General features: G+C 40.1%; 1 protein-coding gene across 2 annotated transcripts in view; it reads left to right on the forward strand.

The window, feature by feature from the left end:
- The window catches only part of LOC311236160 (kinesin-like protein KIF2A), a 191,005-nt gene that overhangs the window by 51,375 nt on the left and 118,529 nt on the right, over positions 1-21,101 (forward strand). For both annotated transcript variants that reach the window (XM_084323786.1, XM_084323785.1), the window contains exons 4-8: positions 1,200-1,254; positions 6,850-6,972; positions 10,572-10,672; positions 16,967-17,062; positions 18,450-18,504. In XM_084323786.1, coding sequence (XP_084179912.1) covers positions 1,200-1,254; positions 6,850-6,972; positions 10,572-10,672; positions 16,967-17,062; positions 18,450-18,504 — 430 coding nt within the window. The remainder of the gene's footprint in view (positions 1-1,199; positions 1,255-6,849; positions 6,973-10,571; positions 10,673-16,966; positions 17,063-18,449; positions 18,505-21,101) is intronic.

Genomic DNA, 21,101 nt, shown 5'->3' on the forward strand with positions numbered 1-21,101 from the left:
CACGAATGTGTTAATATGGTCACCGGATCCCGTTAGTTAAGTACACTATTTAATATGGTCACCGGATCCCGTTAGTTAAGTACACTATTTAATATGGTCACCGGATCCCGTTAGTTAAGTACACTATTTAATATGGTCACCGGATCCCGTTAGTTAAGTACACTATTTAATATGGTCACCGGATCCCGTTAGTTAAGTACACTATTTGTGTTTTGCACAGGAGAAACGGAATAATAACATAATAAATGAGAGGCTTTGTTTCCCCCCATGTTTGTTTTGCATTATAGCGGCAGACAGTTTAAAGGAAAACTCCAACATTTTGGGAAATTAGCTTATTTGCCATCTACCCTGGAGTTAGACAGGAAGATACATACCTTTTTTCTTCTCTGTGCATGCAGTAGGAGTAGGAAGACGCACATCGTTAGCTTAGCTTAGCGTCAGTCACTGGAAGTAGGTTCCTCCATTAGCCTAGTTCCCAACGTCTTCCTACTCCTACTGCATGCACAGAGAAGAAACATTTATGTATCCTTTTGTCTAACTCCAGGGTAGATGGCAAATAAGCAAATTTCCCAAAATTTTGGAGTTTTCCTTTTAAGCATGCCCCCCCCCCCAGACATCTTAGGACTTTAATTAAGCAGCACGAGTACTATTTGGAACAAAGGAGTCTCCAGTAATTAGCAGTAATCTGATTATCAGGCTTTGTCTATTTCTGTGGCCCTTTCTGTTGTGCAGCCTTGGGAGTCCAACGATATGAAAGCTGTGAAAACAAGTTGTCTAACAATGTCTTCTTTTTCCTCTGGTCATAAAAGAGACACAAAGGGCATCGGGAGGACTTACTCCTATAGCAGTCTTTCATGACTATCTTACTCCTATAGCAGTCTTTCATGACTATCTTACTCCTATAGCATCTTACTCCTATAGCAGTCTTTCATGACTATCTTACTCCTATAGCAGTCTTTCATGACTATCTTACTCCTATACCAGTCTTTCATGACTATCTTACTCCTATAGCAGTCTTTCATGACTATCTTACTTCTATATCTTACTCTTATATCTTACTCCTATATCTTACTCCTATAGCAGTCTTTCATGACTATCTTACTCCTATAGCAGTCCTTCATAACTATCTTACTCCTATAGCAGTCCTTCATAACAATCTTACTCCTATATCTTACTCTGGCGCTTGTTTCCTCCTGCAGAACCGACGGACGATAGCCCCTATCAAGAATGAGACTCCATCCAGGGACAATAGAGGTTTGTTTTACACCAGGGGTCTCAAACTCAATTTACCTGGGGGCCGCTGGAGGTAGACTCTGGGTGAGGCTGGGCCGCATAAAATATTCCACAAAAAAAGGGTTTAAAGTATTCCAAAAATGTATTAATACATCAACAAACTACCCCTTTGCCTCATCATAAAACCTCACAAACACCAGCAACTGAGCATTCTCAGTGGTGTCAGTGGACTCATCCACAGCTATGGAAATGCACTGCATTTTTTTTTTATTCTATCACAAAGCTGTTTAATGAAATCATCAGCCAGTATTTCAGTTATTCTGGTTGCTGTGCTATCTGAGGAGGATTTGCTTTTGTTTGCCTTCAAACATGGTCTCCATCACTTCAGTCATACATTATTTTATTATTTATGCATCAGATAATTGCTTCTTGTGTTTAGCCAACACCCATGCCACTGAGTGAGGACTTGGTTGCTTTTTATCACTGTGACATAACTTTAACAATAATTCTGCTTGCAGCTTGATAAGATGATTTCATTGCATTTATTTTTGTGGTTCTTAGTGCTGAAAGGTTGCATCAAAATAACTGTTTTGTTTCGTATTGGCGTTTCAAATTGCCACTCTTCACAAGAGCTACCGTTTCTTGGCACATTGTGCTGGTTGGAGGGAGTATGAACGCATATTTTTCAGTCCATTCACCTTTGAATTGCAGCGATTTTCACTGTTGACTTTTATTTTACTGGCCATCTTTGAACATGCCATATTTTTCTACTAGCTGCCTGCTGGCAAAACTATGCTACTCGCTACAGGTCTGCAGATTAGACTTCCTGTAAATGCGCTGTCAACTCTCGCTCTGACTCCGACCCGGTGAAAGAGATAACACGCATTCCGTGAAGACCCGCCCTACTCTGCCTCTGATTCGCAGACTGTGGGTGGGGGGGGGGGTGCTGACGGGACGCTGAATATGATTCGACCAAAGCAGTAGACACAGACACAGACAGTTGGAGCAGTGCAGCCGGACAGGAGCTTGCAGAGGAGATAGCGGAGAATTTCGAGGATACCTGCTATACGCACTGATGACAGGATATATTTCCTTCCACTTGGTATCACTCCGGAATCACGTTTACTAACGTTGCTGCCATGAGCCTGCGCTATGGTAGCCTACAAGTGATAAAATAAATAAAACGCCCAACTCGCGCAACGACTTGGCAACAAGTTGTGCGCGGGCCCCACTAACACTAAACTTTGATGTCAAGTAGGGGGCCGCAAAATATCATCCAGCGGGCCGCAATTGGCCCGCGGGCCGCGAGTTTGAGACCCCTGTTTTACACAAATCTCTGGGAACCCCCCCTCCCTCCCCGGTTTTACCTTACTAGGATTTACTTTAAATCAGAATAATAATTTTAGTCGTATAGTTAGAATGTAAGTATGGGAAGACTAATTTGTTTATTGCCATGGGAATAATTTGTCTATTGACACTTAAAGTGTTTTGAAGTATGGATTAGGATTAGGGCCTGACAGACATTGAATCTTTTATTTTACATTCAGCAAAATTACTTATGGTTAATTTTTTCACATTTAAATGTAGACCTTTTGGAAAGGTCAAATTCAAGTAACAATCATCTCAGTGGTCAAATAATCTTGAATGCAGCCTTATTTCTCAATTACTGATTGACATATACAGTATTTTCCTACATGTCTATTTTCTACATCTTAGACATATGCCTAAATTGAATTGTCATTAACACATTGTGCGCCATAAACGGTGTAAGTCGCTATTGCCCGCCATGCGCTGAACGCCAACAACGGCGTAAATCATTTTTGGGATCAATATTTCATTTTTTCGACATGGCATTCATAATTCATCCAGCCTCCCTCCGTCCTGCAGCGGCACCCTGTCTGAGATTGCAATGCCTCAAAACCGCCGTCTGGTGGATGGTCGGGCGAGTTACACTCATGCTAAACCGGAAGTGGCGATCGGTGCATTAAGGAAATGCCACCGGCAGTAATATCTTGTTACGTGGGTCCAGACAAACACTTGAGTGCATTTGGATCACTTTCGAAATGTAATAATCGATATGATTTCGGCGCTTATTGTGCCATACAAACCGGAAATGCCTATAGGAGATCGACGTCAAATAATTGGGATATTTTTCCTCCATGCTCATCGGCGAACGGTAAGAGGACACTAACGTTATTTTCAGCCCGATTGTCCATCTCTTTGTTTGCAATCAGTCTGATCAATATATCAACCCATACTAAATAAAGCCGTTACTGATGATCAAGGAATTATAAACGACCCACCCCCCCCTTTCCTTCACGCATGATGAAGCATAATGTATACCGATCATATACATTTGAATTTTCAAATATAGCGTGTATAGGAAAGAAACACCAATCGATAATCTATCATATGCGTCAGGTCCTATAACTAGCGTTTTTGGAATTACAGCAGAAAAGCTTAAAAACATACTTATATTCTAGACAGTATTAACACAACAATGTATGAATGAAAAAATGTAACGTTCCCACATCCGGAACGATAGATAATCGATGTTGAATGGGCCATAGTAATGCAGATATAGCTATAATATTTAAAAAGTTATAGCCCTGCAAAGAAGGTAAACATCTCCATAGGCTCACAGCGCTGGCAGACTGGGTATAATGATGGGCACAATGTGTTAATCTTCCTCAGTGTAGACATTGCTATTGAACTCAAAATCTATTGTTTGTTGTCCATCTGTGTTACTGTGTTATCTAAATTGTATTAATTTTTTATTTAACCTTTATTTAACCAGGCAATTAAGAACAAAGACAAAAGGGCCACTCGAAGGGTAAAGGGGACAACAAAATAAAATAGAAAAGAGATGGTACATGCATTAAAGAGGCGTGATGCTTTGGCTTGCGGGGGCGCCGGACTCCGGGTCCTCCGGGGTTGGGGTTCGCGGCTGCCGGGCCTGGAGATGGAGGGGGCTCAGGAAGCCTGTTATACAGTAAATGTTTTTATTTTCCTTATACTTTGTGACAACTTATTTTAACTGATTATGTATGTGTTCTGGGCCCCCTTTTGATTGTGTCGGAGGGTCACAGGGTGGGGGGGGGGGGCCCTTGGTTCAGGCCCTCGGCGGGTCGGGGGGTGTTAAAGAGGCATGATGCTCTGGCTCGCTGGGGTGTCGGACTCTGGGCTCTCGAGGGTTGGGGATCGTGGCTGCAATGGGTGGTGAGGGCTTGGGGTGTTAAATGTACAATCTGTCTAATTTATGGTCTAGTCATTGTTGTGTTGATGTTTTTGGTTGTCTTTTTATGTATTATTATTATTATGTTGTGAGTTGTGTTGTTTCATGTTTGAAAAAAAAAAGAGATGGTACATACATCACAGAGGTAAGGGAAATAATTAAAGCACATATCAATCAAACAACCAAATAAAAGTACAAGGTATGTAATACATGAAGCAGAACAGACAAATTAAAGTTAAAAGGCTGTAATTAACGATAAACGGTAAATACTAAAAGGGCAGTTTGCCCCAAAACACAAAAAACACCAACATATTTCCCCCTTAACCCAGAGTGCGATATATTCATTCAGATAATCTGGCGATATTGGCCGTAGAGATGTCTGGCATCAGCCTGGAGCTCAGTGTGCCGTAAATCACATTTGAATAACTCAATTAGGGCTGTACTCGACTCAGAATTGGATTTGACTGTTCAATATGATGATTTGACTATTCATAAATTTTTCTCCTTCCTTATAGGAAGGAGAATATATACGTTTCTGTGCTTTCTCTCCCTCCTGTGTATCTGGCCACATCCCCTGTTGTCTAGCAACTCATAGACTCGACAATCAATCACAAATGCACAGCCAACAGTCATGCATTAATACAATCAAGTTTAAAAAACGTATACCGTACTTTTCGCACTATAAGCCGCACCTGACTATAAGCCGCAGCAGCTAAATTGAATGATGTGTACATATATAAGCCGCACTGGACTATAAGCCGCATGTGTTTTAATGTTTAATTACCATATGTAAGGAGTGGAGCCTGTGGCTTAATTTGACTCAACACGGGAAACCTCACCTGGCCCGGACACGGAAAGAATTGACAGATTGATTGCTCTTTCTCGATTCTGTGAGTGGTGGTGCATGGCCGTTCTTATATTGAGCTTTAAGTTCCCACCTCTACAGAGAATGACTCCCATTGGGACACAATACTGTCGGACAAATGACATTAACTCATTTACAAGTTGTATTAAGTTTAGCAAATAAGGGAACAGATAAATAACATTTCAATGCAGTAAAAAAAGCAATATTTCGATTTTCGGGTTTTGTCCACATATAAGCCGCACCGTTATATAAGCCGCATTGTCGAAAAATGGGGAATATAGTCCGAAAAGTACGGTATATATTTAAAAAAAATTATGTTTGTTTCTGTACAAAATGCCAACCTTCTGACCAACCTTTACTTGCAAGATTATCTATATGGCATTTAAATGTACATTTTTCATCAGGTCAGATGCCAAGATATTTATATTCTGTTAAGCTGCAGCCCTATTTTCAGAAACATGCCCAAGTAAATGGAAGATTGCTCCACTTCTACAAGGTCAATTAGCATGTTCTTGGTATCTAGGAACATCTAGGGACCTGGGGGTATATTGTGACAGAAAATATTGTGTCTGTTACTAGGCTTGAGTAAATTGTGATGAAACAAAGGAGAATATAAATTATGAATTTTGTTTGCATCTGTCGGTGAATAACACCATGTTACAATTGTGCAGCTCGCTCACTGAGCTCATTCACCACCTTCTTGAGATCAAGTGTACAAAAAATCTAAGCAAATGAATAAAGGGAAGATGATTAAACGGAAGGATTTGTAGATACAATAATACATTATAATCCATTTTAAGTATAAATTCATATTTGACCCTGAACTTGACCTTGACCTTATTATGGCCAAATCATACGTCTATGGATAGGGAAAATGCTCCTCTTTCCAATGGCAGTGTTAATAGTAATAGGCAGTAATTTCCTCTCTGTTTTACGATAAAAGACATATGATTAGCATTTTTCCGATAAATTCTTATTTTCTGTAAATCTTAACTCTCAATAACAGACCCACTGGAAATATGCAAATCGTTACAGACAGTACCTTTTGGCTCTAGAAAACAGCATGCACTTTGTTTTATTTGCATTGCGTCCCAGTTTAAATGAATTGGCGCATCCTGCAAAATATTAATGGAGGGTTGTACACTTTCAATGGCTAGTTTTACAGAGTCCGCAACACATTAGACAATGGTGTCATCTGCATAGAGATGAGCCTGACAACCCCTCAACGAAGAAACAATATCATTAATATAAATAGTAAATAAGACGGGATTGAACCCTGTGGTACGCCTTTTGTAATTGGCAAGAACATTTTCCTTTTTTTATATAGGCAAGATTCCTCACAAAATTATGAAATATTTGACTATCTCAATTCAAGTATTGTCAAATGTGATTCACCATACTAAAATAAAAATGTAGAGATGTATCTTTGTCGGCGGGAATATAATCTATATTTATAATCTTTTGGTCCATATCGCCCATTCCTACTCTGTGTGACCTCCCTCCGTTGTGTTTCCAGTGGTGTCGACCCGGGCCAGGCCCGCCCAGCCTCCGCAGCCAGAGCCAGCACCCCCTCCCCCTCCTCTGGTCCAGCAGCCAGCCCAGCCCACCGCGGCCCAGACACAACAGCAGCTACAGAATGGTACTGAAGAATTACACCACCACTCTTATCTACTGGAAGTAGGATTATGTTAACCCTTTCACTGCCACACTACCAAACGGTTAACCCTTTCACTGCCACACAACAAAGGGTTAACCCTTTCACTACCACACTACATAAGGTTAACCCTTTACTATCACACTACAGACGGTTAGTGTGATAGTAAACAACTAAAAACACATTTGTTCAGGCAGGCTTTTGATCACACATAGGCGCCTTTTTCTTGTCCTCACTGTTCTATAGTGTTGTTTTAATTAGTGACTCATGATTTTATCCAAATTATTTTATTCTACTTTTTCTATCTGGTTTCACTGTTTTTAACTGCTGTTTGTCTATTGTCATTTATTTCTGATTTTTTTTTTTTTTATTGTGTTTTTATATTAACCTGTAGTGTAAAGCACCCTGTGCATTCGTGCTGTGAAGGGTGCTATATAAATAAAGGTAATTCATTCATTAACCTTCTGGTAGTGAAAGGGTTAATGGCAGCATCAGTAATGCGAATAGCTAGGCTAAATAGCCTCTCTTGGTACTGCTTGTTTAAATTCTACCCTTCAGATAGAATTTTACTGCTTCAGATTCTACCCTTTTTAAAGAGTTATTCTTATGGGAAGTCTAGTGAGCAGTAATATTAGCTAGACAATAAAGATTTGTTTGACTTTAATCTAACATTAAACGCACCCCTGACTTCTAGAGGTTTAACGTGTACTTGGTTTTCTCTTTATTTCATGTCAAATTAATTATGACAAGGACTTTCAGCGCCATGTCTTATAGCCTCTGTGAGCTGATCAGCACTTTTAGAACAGAATAGAAGTACCTTATTGATCCCGAGGGAAATTCAGCACCACCGATCACTCACAATGAACATGATAGGAATAATAATAAAAATACAGTCGGATATATACATTCTAAAATATACAGTCTGAAAATATACAGTAAAATGTACAGTAAAATATAAATGTCCGGGAAGCTATACCTATAGTAAAATGTAAATGTACAGGAAGATATACAGGGGTTATTTTGATGACCCTTTTCTTGCATAATGTAACAGTTTAACCGGACAGGATTTAACAAAATATTTCACAAGTGAATTATTAATGTGAATCCTACGTGCGGTATCTTTGGTCAGTGGGAAGTAGCTTGAACCGCTAAGACGTTATCAGTGGGGAAGGTAAATATAGACTGAAAATGCCTTATTGCGGTTTGCAAAAAAAGTATGCCGTCCTCAAGTTCAAGAAAAAAAAATTGCCACTTTTGTTTCTGTCTCTGTTGAGCATGTGTTCATGACATGTTCCTGTTGGTCATGTATGTTCACGACAGAGGCCTCGCAGCAGCCGCTGTCCAGAAAGGAGTCGGGCCAGCTTTGTATGTATCAGCATCCTAACTAAACTAAACTGCTCACCGTCTCAATGATGAAATAGATACGAGCGCTCCGCCTCTTGGATCCCGCAGTAGTCTTGTGATTTATTTTCTACTCCATAGCCGCCGCGGCGAAGCGGTGGAGCCTCAATCCGGCCGGCAGACAGGCTTTTCTAGGTGTTACAGGGGGGGGGGGGGGGCACTTCTGTCTGTGTCTGACTGAATACTATTATTATTCTTTTATATATAAGATCGATCTTGGGATTTTATGAATCTGCAATCGCTAATTCAAATGAAGATCGATTCAGAATCGGGAAATAGATTTTTTGAACCCAGCCCTAATTGCTCACATGATTCCTTAACCCGTGTTCTCTTTTTATGCTGACTAACGGTTTCCGATTGTTAATCTGGTGTCTGAATTACACTAATCTGTTGATCTCCTGCTCTGGGGAGCTTTTGGAATAGTAATGCTTCCCGATTGGTTTGATTGTAAAACCATTCACAAGTTTTGCCATGATTTTCTAACGAGACTTGAATGAGATGACCCCTAACCTATATATTATGGTATTGCTGGAAAATTAAGTCAGTGATTCACGTACATTTAGATTTAGTCATTTCGCTGACGCTTTTATCCAAAGCGACTTACAAGTTGTTTACAACAAGTCAGCAGGAAGGTACAACTCTGGCAGCTACGGGTAAGTAACATTGTTCGTCAAACAGTGTTGAACTTGAATGCTACAGTCTTGAGTGCATAGTAGTATAGAAATATTAGCATAGTAGGTAGTAATATAGGCAGGGTAGATTCCTTAGTAGCAGAGTGCATACTAGTAAAAGTCAGTACGAAGGTTAGTATTTATATATTATTATTCATTTCCGATATTGATTGAAGAAGTGTATTTTTAGTAAACAGCGGAAAATTGGACTGCCTGCTTGATAGCCTGTTTCTCTTTGATGACCCCCCTGGAGCTCAGATAGGACTGGGTCTGAGGAGGCCTGAAGATGCAGAGCGTAGGCGTCTTGATTGTGTGTATTTAGAAGATGCAGAGCGTAGGGGTCTTGAGGGTGTGTAGTTAGAAGATGCAGAGCGTAGGGGTTTTGAGGTTGTGTAGTTAGAAGATGTAGAGCGTAGGGGTATTGAGGGTGTGTAGTTAGAAGATTAGAGCATAGGGGTCTTGAGGGTGTGTAGAAGATTCAGAGCATAGTGGTCTTGAGGGTGTGTAGTTAGAAGATGCAGAGCGTAGGGGTCTTGAGGGTGTGTAGTTAGAAGATGTAGAGTAGGGGTCTTGAGGTTGTGTATTTAGAAGATGCAGAGCGTAGGGGTCTTGAGGGTGTGTAGTTAGAAGATGCAGAGTGTAGGGGTCTTGAGGGTGTGTAGTTAGAAGATGCATAGCGTAGGGGTCTTGAGGGTGTGTAGTTAGAAGATGCAGAGCGTAGGGGTCTTGAGGGTGTGTAGTTAGAAGATGTAGAGCGTAGGGGTCTTGAGGGTGTGTAGTTAGAAGATAGAGCCTAGGGGTCTTGAGTGTGTGTAGTTAGAAGATGCAGAGCGTAGGGGTCTTGAGGGTGTGTAGTTAGAAGATGTAGAGCGTAGGGGTCTCGAGGGTATGTAGTTAGAAGATGCAGAGCATAGGGGTCTTGAGGCTGTGTAGTTAGAAGATGCAGAGCGTAGGGGTCTCGAGGGTGTGTAGTTAGAAGATGCAGAGCATAGGGGTCTTAAGGGTGTGTAGTTAGAAAATGCAGAGTGTAGGGGTCTTGAGGGTGTGTAGTTAGAAGATGCAGAGCGTAGGGGTCTTGAGGCTGTGTAGTTAGAAGATATAGAGTGGAGGGGTCTTGAGGGTGTGTAGTTAGAAGTTAGAGACCATTCACCGGAGGTAGTCAGCCCCCCTCGAGTAAAGTAGCCCACTAAAGCTTAGGTGGAAAGGTTAAACAAGCACAGCAGGGGTCAAGACAGGAAGGGCCTCTGGTCTCTTTCAGAAGTTGACGTACAGTAGCCGGTGTGAAGACCGTGGCAGTGTGTGCCGGCTTGTGTCATTGTGTCCACTGCAGCCACGCTCCGCTCTGTAGCCCTCTCTCCAGAGCGAGACAGAGGAGACTCCCGTTAGAGAAAGGGAACAAACGACGAGAGACGGAACGAGAAAATACTTAATGTCGAGACGGGTCCTCCTTTACAAAGATGAAGTTTGATTTGATGTTTCCCCCCCCCCCCCCCCCCCCCCCCCCCATGGCAGCAAGGAGGAAGTCCAACTGTGTGAAGGAGGTGGAGAAGCTGCAGGAGAAGAGAGAGAGACGGCGTATACAACAGCAGGAGCTGAGGGAGAAGAGGGCGCAGGTATGATGACACCCGGACTCCACATTTTACTTCTCACGCATGTGACCGGAGTCGATCAGCTTCATTCTGGACCCTCAGAGCAGCTGGGATTATGGGTTTTTACTGTATACGCGGTGGATCAATAAAATGATCGATTTTCGGAATGGCGATCAGGAATTGGAATAATCCATTTGGATACCATCTGATCTCAGGTAAGGAATCTAATTTACCAGTATTAGGATAATCGGACCAGTTTTCACGGAGATATAAGCTTTCCCCCTATAATGTGATATGGCTGTTTGACTGTAAAAGCGATCAGGAACTGAGAGAATCGATTTTCAGCGCGCGGCACCAGCGTGCACACGTACATATTACTATCGATAATCTAGCGTTTATTTGAAAACGATTCATAAATAGGCAGAAAAATGACAACGTTCTAGAATATTCCAGTACAGGGCGATTATCATGGAATCTCTTCTTTTTTCCGTGAAAACGAGGGCTTTTCAAAATGATATAAAACGGAAATGAACCGATAAAAAAACAATCCTCTTCGACAATGTTGACTGGAAATGGGTCATTGAAAATGCGACGGGCAGATTAGACACATAGCCATAATTTAAAACATAGATTAGGCGATATTAACGTTAACATTGAAGTGGTGCTGGGCATTCAAGGGGGTAAAAAGGAAAACACGGCCGGCTCTGAAAGTGTTAAGACAGTAGTGGTTGAGTACTTTATTATCTAAAGATGGTAAGTTAGTGTTGTGTTCATTCATAGTTAACACATTAACTGCCACGCTTATATCCATCGATGTTTGATCACTGCCAGCACTGTAAGTCTATGGAGATGTTCACCTTCTTTGCAGGGCTATAACTTTTTAAATTGTATTGCTAAATTGACATTACTATGGCCCATTCAACATCGATTATCTATCGTTCAGGATGTAGGAACGTTTTACTTTTTCATTCACACATTCATACGAAAATACCGAGTATAAATATGTTATCGTTTTCTGCAGTAATTCCTAGAACGTGAGATATAGTCATAAATGCATATATTAGATTATCAAATGCTGTTTGATACCGATCAACGCTATATTAAAAATGTCAACTGTACATGGTCCTAAATGTTATGACTGATCATGCGTGGGTGAACGGGGGGGGGTCGTTTATAATTCCGTGATCGTCGTTAAATGCTTCATGTAGTATGGGTGATATATAGATCAGAGCAGTTTGTATGGATAATAATAATCAAAAACGCTGAAACTCACGGCAGCTTCCTCTTAGCGATGGGGGATGATACTGGAGCAAACAGATCCCAGTTATGTGATGGGGATCGAGGCGATCCATTTCCGGTTTGTATAATACTAATATACGCCCAAATCATGTTGATTATTGAGTTATGGCAACGATCCATAGCCACGGTGTGTGTCTTGAGTCCCGCGACGATAAACTAGTGGCCGGACAGATTTAGGGGACGGACCGAGCTCCAACGAGCATATCCGGTTTGGCAACTTGCCGATCAGCCACCAGGTGGCAGTATTGAAGCGTTGCAGAGTTGATCCGGCTCAGACAGCATCTGACAAGGCTCCGTGAGTGAAATATGAATACCATGGCGAAAATATGAAATATGATCAGAATAACGTCGTACGCAGAATTTGCATGAACTTGAAACCCGTTGTATGACGTTTCTGGCGGAGAAAGTGTTAAAGACAGTAGAGGTTGAGTACTTTATTATCTAAAGATGGTAAGTTAGATTGTTGTGTTCATTCATAGTTAACACTTTGAGTGCCAGCAGGGGGCGCCAGAATTAGCGCTTGAGTGCCAGCCTTTCCGATATTTCATGATTTTCACGGAGCTATTTCTATATTCTATATTATGGCTATGTGTGTAATACGCCCGTCGCTTATCAATGACTTGCTTGCAGTCAACATGTACGAAACGGATTGTTTTTTCATCTGTACATTTCCGTTTTATACCATTTTGAAAAACGCTCGTTTTTGGAAATTTCCAGAAAATAAAAAATATTCGGTGATAATCGCCCTTTAGTGGAATACACAAAACACGTTGTAATTTTTCTGCCTATTTATGAATCGTTTTCAAATAAACGCTAGATTATCGATAGTATATGTGTACGCTAGAGAAGTGGGCTGAAAAATCGATTATCTATTTCCTGATCAGCACACACACACACACACACACACACACACACACACATATAGGGGACACACGTTGAGATATATGTGAAAAAAAACTCTGATTACCCCAAGACTGGTAAAATAGATTCCTTACCTCAGATCAGATGTTCTCCAAAAAGATTATTCCAATTCCTGATCGTCATTCCAAATATCGATCGCGTTTACTGATCCAACGCTGGGTACTCGAAACACATATTCCACGCTGCTCTGAGGGTCGGCGATGACTGCAATCGGCTCGGGTTACATGCCTGAGAAGTAAAATGTGGATTCCGGATTTTTCTTTTCTCATCCATTTTCATTGAGTCCAATCCAATGCGTGCATTACCATCCGGGAGACGATAGGGGGTGGTATTTTCCCTGTTCGTGCTCAGATACAGTCCCAATGGTAACGTGAGGCTAGATCAGAGGTCGACAACCTGCCGCACGGAGCCGCTTGCGGCTTTTTAGCCAATCAGCTGCGGCTCCCTGGCCCCCGAAAAAAAAATATATATATATACCGGTATATATATATTTTTTTATAAACTTTTTTTAATATATATTTTTTGTTCTCTTATTTTGGAGATCGATGTCATACTGTGACACTGAAATGAAAAAATATTTCATCAACTAAAATATTTAGTCAACAAAAATATTTCATCAACTAAAATATACAGTACGTCACACCCCGCGCCTCTCCCTGCCGTCTGCAAGTGGCTAATCTTAAATTTCCGACCCCCCCAGTAAGCTAACCATGGATAAATCCAGAAAAAGGAAAGTCTGAAGAAAATAGAGGGTTTAATTCAGTGTGGACTGATTAATTTGCTTTCACGACTAACGATGCAGGCTTACCTGTATGCATGATATGTGGTGCGAAATTTTCAAACAACGAAAATTTTACTTTTTATTTTATAGATTTTCCACAAATAAGGGAAGGACTCAAATAGAGCTGCATAGTTCAGGGTTTTATTTCAAAGTAGGTCTACAGATGCCAGTGTTTTTTCTCCTTTTCTGTGTTTTATTTCAAAGTACCGGTAGGTCTACACATGGTAGTCTTTTTTCAAAGTGGACTACTTTTTATTTTATAAATGTTGCACAAATAAGGGAAGGACTCAAATATACCTGAATAGTTCAGGGGTTTATTTCAAAGTCGGTCTACAGACACCAGTGTTTTGGCTCCTCTTCTGTGTTTTATTTAAAAATAGGTCTACACAGCCAGTATTTTTTCTCCTTCATAAGAGTTTGAGGTTTTCCTTTGTTATAACAGGCAAAAACAGCAATAAAAAGTCAAAATTGTTCTTCTTGTTGCTTTATAATTCCATTAATGCAACAAACTGTGCTATAATATAATAAATCGCAAATTACTTTGGGTATGCAATTGTCAGGCGTTTTATGCTAAATGTGGGGTATGCTTGGGGATATATAAAACGTTATACACTGTTATCTTCATTTTAAGGGTAAATAGGTTGTGCGGCTCCCTGAGCATTTTATTTTGTGGGAGGGGGGAAAAGTGGCTCTTTTGATAGTAAAGGTTGCTGACCCCTGGGCTAGATTGATGAAAAATAATTGGAAATCGCTAATAAAAGAAATAACGATTAAATAACGAGATTTCTCGTCCTTGGCACTCAACGCATGGCATGAACTAACGAGATTTCTCGTGGCTGGCACTCAAAAGTGTTAAAGACAGTTGAGGTTGAGTAATTTATCATCTAAAGATGGTAAGTTAGACTGTTGTGTTCATTCATAGTTAAAGACAGTAGAGGTTGAGTACTTTATTATCTAAAGATGGTAAGTTAGACTGTTGTGTTCATTCATAGTTAAAGACAGTAGAGGTTGAGTACTTTATTATCTAAAGATGGTAAGTTAGACTGTTGTGTTCCTTCATAGTTAAAGACAGTAGAGGTTGAGTACTTTATTATCTAAAGATGGTGAGTTAGTGTTGTGTTAATTTATAGTTAAAGACAGTAGAGGTTGAGTATGTGCTACCTCTGGAGGTAGAGTGGTTGTCTGGTAATCTGAAGGTTCCCAGTTAAATTCCGCCTCCTTCCAGCAGGATGTCAAATGTCCTTGAGCAAGTTCTCTAACTGCTCCCGATGTGCAGGTTGGCATCTTGCATGGTCGCCTCCACCGTTGGTGTTTATGTGAGGCATAAGTTGTAAATCGGTTTCTTAACACTTTGAATGCCCAGCAGGGGGTGCACATTTAGTGCTTGAATGCCCACCATCCGCTTCAATGTTAACGTTAATATTGCCTAATCTATGTTTTAAATTATGGCTATGTGTCTAATCTGCCCGTCGCATTATCAATGACCCATTTCCAGTCAACATTGTTGAAGCGGATTGTTTTTTATCGGTTAATTTCCCGTTTTATAGCATTTTGAAAAGCCCTCGTTTTCAAGAAGAAAAAAAAATAATCCCTGATAAACGCTGATGTACTGTAATATTCTAGAACATTGTCAGTGTTCGGCCTATTTATGAATCGTTTTCAAATAAACGCTAGATTATCGATAGTATATGTGTACGTATGCACGCTGGTGCCGCAAGCTGTAAATCGATTCTCTTATTTCCTGATCACTCGCACAGTCAAAACAGCCATATCACATATAGGGGGAAAGCTTATATCTCTGTGAAAAAAGGTCTGATTATCCTAATACTGGTAAAATAGATTCCTTACCTGAGATCGGATGGTATCCAAATGGATTATTCCAATTCCTGATCGACCATTCCAAAAATCTATCCTTTTATTGATCCCACGCGTATACTGTAAAACAGCGTATACACGCTGTGCTGAGGGTCCAGCATGAAGCTGATCGGCCCCGGTTACATGCGTGAGAAGTAAAATGTGGAGTCCGGGTTTTTTTCCCCCATGTATTTTCATTGAGTCCAATCCAAAAGGGTGAATTACCATCTGGGAGACGATAGGGGGTGCTTTTTTCACATCTGAGCGCCTGGGGTGGCTGATTTACCAACGGTAGACTTGATTGATGAAATATGAATTCAGATCGCTAATAAAAATAAATAAAATCGAGAAAAAAACGAATATTCTCGTTATGGGCATTCAACCCGCGGGGGGTAAACCCGAGAAAACTCGGGTTGGGCATTCAAAGTGTTAACACTATGGCGTCCGTCCATGTATATATACGTGTTTCGAAAAAGAGCGTTGTGGACCGTCACCAGAGCCATGAGTATATACGTGACGAGTTGTTATTGTTTTATTCCATATTTATAACGCTTCTTAGGTACCCGATCCACTATCAGGATCTTTTCACATATTTGATTTTTGAAACATGCAGTACCGGCCAGACCCGCTTAGGGGCGCCATCGCTCCACTGCAGTATCATTATGTGGATTTAAAAAAATGCTTTTACAGTCATGTGTGCGGATCATAGATCCTTGATTCCAAACGAAGCCCCTCCATCTTGGATCAGCTTGCCGAGCGTTTTTTTCAGCGTGGAATAATGGGATTTATGATTAGCCAATGTGCATATCGATCTACCAGAATCCGATGACTGGTGAGGAAATGCTGCCGGTGATCACATGGCCTGACGGTAGGATAATATTACCCCAAATTACAGCTGGATTGGACATTGTTTTATAACGTAACGTGATCTATCAATGAAAATGCTATATTGAACGCACACTGTATTGCTAATCAATAATAGTAATCGGCGTTCCCCGCCGCCCCCATTTCATCCATAGATGCTCTGGAATAGTCCGGATGCTATGCAGTTTGTTTTATTTCATTCTTATATATACAGCAGAAATGGCGTTTGATATAACAGCGCCAACGTTTAGCCTATTTTGCAGCCTCCTGCAGAGAAGCCTAGACTAAAAGCGCAATATACCTTATGTTCACGACGCTATAAAATGACAACCAACCGATGGATTTTTATTTTCTTTAAGCCATTATGAAGGCACGGTTTATGCACTCAAGTGACAATGAGAATGGACAGATAGCAATACTATAAATGATATATAAAGCTCTTAGAAAGTACATCGGTTTGTTTACAATCCGCTGTCCTCTGAGGCCTAAATCGCTGCGCCCCGCCGGTCGCCATAGTGTTAAAGAAGTGCTATATAAATGCAGTCCAGTTACCATTTTATTTCTGATTCTGTCTTTCTCTCTCTTTCTACCCTTCTCAGGATGTGGACACCACAATCCCTAATTATGAGATAATGTACATGATCAGAGACTTCCGAGCCAGCCTTGATTACCGGCCTCTGACCACAGCAGATATGGTAAGCATAGCAGGGTATCTGCGGGGTATTAAAAAGTATAAAATTCATAATACTCAATTTAAGGCCTTAAAAGTTATTAAAAAGTCTTACATTTCATTTGCACAGGTATTAAATCTTGGGGGGTAAGCCCGGCTGTCGGGAGATATTATTAAATATATGAAATGTTTTTATATTCAAGTCGTTATTTGCGGGGCTACCGGGAGCTTGGTTTCGTCTGGCGAGATGTAATAAGTGCAGCCACTGTCAGCCAGTGTCGCGATACGTGGGACCTTGAAGGGGGCGGCCTACAGCGCACCTAGTGAAGTGGCCACTGCGTGTATAAAGCATATCATAACTATATAGTAACAGTTTTGCTGTTTGACGGCATTACAGATTGTAGCTTTAACGTGATGACACACAGCAGAGGTTTAGCAGGCAACTGAAATGTGGCAATAATCCCAAATGGGATGAAAATACTATTTGATATGATAGTGGGGTGTAATTATATGGAAGAAAATGATCATATTATCTATGATGCCCCTCGTGGAATGAAGTCCAACAGTCCTTAAAGCTTGAGATCCTCCCCCTCTGTTGCAGAGTTTAAAACCTTGCTCTCCAACGTTTGTCAATCAAGTTGTACGTGTTTTAATTGATTTGTTTATCCTTGCTTTTGTTGGCTTATTGTTATGACGATATACTGTCTGATTTGATGTGCTTATTTTTTGTGTGCTTATTTCTGTATGTACACTTGAGTTGACTGTACATGAGGGAAACCTCAGTTGACTTGTGAGTTTAAACATAGGTTTGAGATGAAATATTTGTTGGCAAACCTGCGTATCTACTAAGGCTGAGACCACTTTATTTATCGATAACTGCGTGAAATCAATAAGTGGCATCACTATAAAAAAAAAAATATATATATATATATATATATATATATATATATATATATATATATATATATATATATAAAAATAAAATTATACTTGATACTATACTAGGTCTAGTCTTGTGCCATGTTTTAGTTAAAACATCCCCATTTCATGTACATTCAGTTGAATTGCAACTCTGCACTGTGCATTCAATATGCAGTGCACTCCTCCATCACATCCAGAGACCACCGACTGTAACATGAGAAGGATCACTGTGGTAGTTTTGAATGGGGAAATCTGTAACACTAAAGATGGCGGCAACGACAAAGAATAAACATAAATGTGTTGTTTATATAATAATAATAATTATTATTCAAATTTTTTTATACTAATAAAATATCGATATTTATCGATGATTTTGTCCCGATTTATCGATTCTTCCAAATGGCATATCGTCTCAGGCTCAGCCTTAGTATCTACAGTGCCTGTTTCATCACGGTCTTCACTCAACACTGTGGGGAAATGTGTGTTTTCAGATCGAAGAGCATAGAATATGTGTTTGCGTCAGGAAGCGTCCACTCAACAAGAAAGGTAAGGTCTTCACGACCAGCAAGCCTCATCATTATTACAGCACTTGGATATTATTACATGTTATTTCTTTGATGATTCAGTGATATGTCTTTCAGTTCCCTCCAAAACTCTAAAGGGTATTGACGTTGCATATGTGCATACTATGGTCTTCCATACTGCTGTGACTAGGGTGGTGAACTAGGGTTTAACACTGGGAAACGGGTTCCAGGGAATTCCCTTCCCACCCAAACAATTTTCCCATTTACCAAGAAATAATCATATAATATAATTTCTTATATTTATTAGAACAGATTTTAACATATTTGAATATGTTTAGGAAATATGTGCAGTATACTGTCATAAACATAAGCAACTGTGTGTGTGTGTGTGTGGACACACGCTGCCACACCAAGAGGTGAACATGCGCACGCTTCTGGACTCTGGTGGCCTTTGCGCAAGTTGGCGCGCTAACGCAAATGTGTATTAACCTCTTCCGCCCGTGCGGTCCATCGGCGGACTGCAAATTATATTGTGTCATAAATCAATATGTCCAGAGTGTTCTATAAAAGTATCGTTTTATTTGTCAAATGTATTCAAGTATAAACATCATAACCATGTCACAACAGTACATAATACAATAACATAAAATTTAATACAAACAAACGTTCAGTCGTACTAGTTCATACATCACCAAAATGTCATTATATACTCGTATTACTGAGTAATGTTACATTTAGCAGGTCAATATGGCCATCTGTTGTTGCCTATAGGGCTGTCTTAAATACTTCGAAGCTTCGTTCGATGGGCATGGGATTCGAATATGAAAATAAAATGCCATTATGTAAATTTTTTTTTTTTTTTTAATGAATATTCCGTTCTTTTTTTTCAAAATCAGCTCTGCCTCTCTTTGTTAACTACAACCAGCAATGCTGTTTGTTATTTAAGATGAGGTCGGACTCGGCACTGACAGATTTGTGTTCATTGTGCTGCTTTTATAAAGCCTCAAATGACGGCTTACAATATTTCATGAAAGCAAAGTGTTTAGTTTGTCTAAGATTTAAAAAGGTTTAAACTTGACAGCACTGACAAAGTTGAACAAAGTGCTGTACAAGTCCCACAACATTAAAAAAAAAGAAATAAAAAAAAAAAGATATTAACCCTTTCTCTGCCACGCTTATGTACATCCTTATACCGTCCTCTGCCAGCTCTATTTGTCTATGGAGAAGTTCCCCTTCTTTGCAGGGCTATAACTTTTTAAATTGTATTGCTAATTTGACATTACTATGGTCCATTCAACGTCAATTATCTATCGTTTAGGATGTAGCAACGTTCTACTTAGGGCTGGGCGATATGGAAAAAAATCATATCGCGATAACGATATGATAATGTTATCATATTTCTCTATATCGATAATTATCTAATTGTTATAAGTATTAATTTTTATTTATTTTTTAACAACACTTTGATCGCCGGGGTTAAATTCATAATTTACCATCCCTCGCCAGCCCTATTTAACATGGAGAAGTTCCCCTTCTTTGCAGGGCTATAACTTTTTAAATTGTATTGCTAAATTGACATTACCATGGCCCATTCAAAGTCCTATATCTATTGTTCAGGGTGTAGCAACGTTATACTTTTTCATTCACATATTCATACTAAAATACGGTCTAAAGTATAAGTATGTTTTTCTGCAGCTTTCTCCAGAACGTGATTTATAGCCCTAAATGCATTATATTGATGATTGTATACAGCAATCGGCGCGAGATAAAACATGTCAACTGCACGTACTTCTAGAAGTTACTACGTATGATCTGATGTTGACCGGATGGGCGGGGGGTCGTTTATAATTCTGTGGGCAACGTTATATCATTCATCTAGTGTGCGTGATATGATCATTAGAGCAGTTAGTATAGAAGACATTAAAAAATAATGCTGAAACTCACCGTAGCTTCCTCTCGCCGTTGGGAGATGAGCGTGGAACAGAATTTTTTCTATTATGGGATGTAGAAATACCCGATCCATTTCCAGGTTGTATAATAGTATATACGTCCAAATCATGTTGTTTATCGAGTTATTGGCAACGGATCGATATCCATTGTGTCGGACCGAATATGGATGAGCACCACTTCCTGCTGCTCATTTCCTGTTTGGGCGATCCGCCGATCGGCCACCAGATGGCGCTCTTGAACCGTTGGAGAGTTGAGAGGAGATCAACAGGGGATCTCAAGACTCCGTGGGTAAAATATGATTGCCATCACAGATTTTTGAAATATTGATCTCAAAGACGCCTTACGGCGTCATTGGCAGATTACGCATGGCGGAGAATGACGTGGAAACTCGTCCTTGGCGAATAAAGGGTTAATTATTATAATTTTTTTTTATTTCGAAGCTTCGAATTAAAATCGAATCTCGGCCCTGAAGCTTCGAATTCCAAAAAAAATCGAAGGTCAGCCCTAGTTGCCTATTGAGCTTTGCCATGTTATGATTATTTGCAGCATATTTATTCTATGCTAAATGCAGTGCCGTTGTTTTTCTGGACAATATTTGTCATTTTGGTTGTTTACTTTATATCGTGCGATTAATTGCGCAAATATTTTTTTATCCATTGACAGGCCTAA

Source organism: Notolepis coatsorum, assembly GCF_963971535.1.
Source record: "Notolepis coatsorum genome assembly, chromosome: 10".
In the NCBI taxonomy this organism is placed as follows: Eukaryota; Metazoa; Chordata; class Actinopteri; order Aulopiformes; family Paralepididae; genus Notolepis; species Notolepis coatsorum.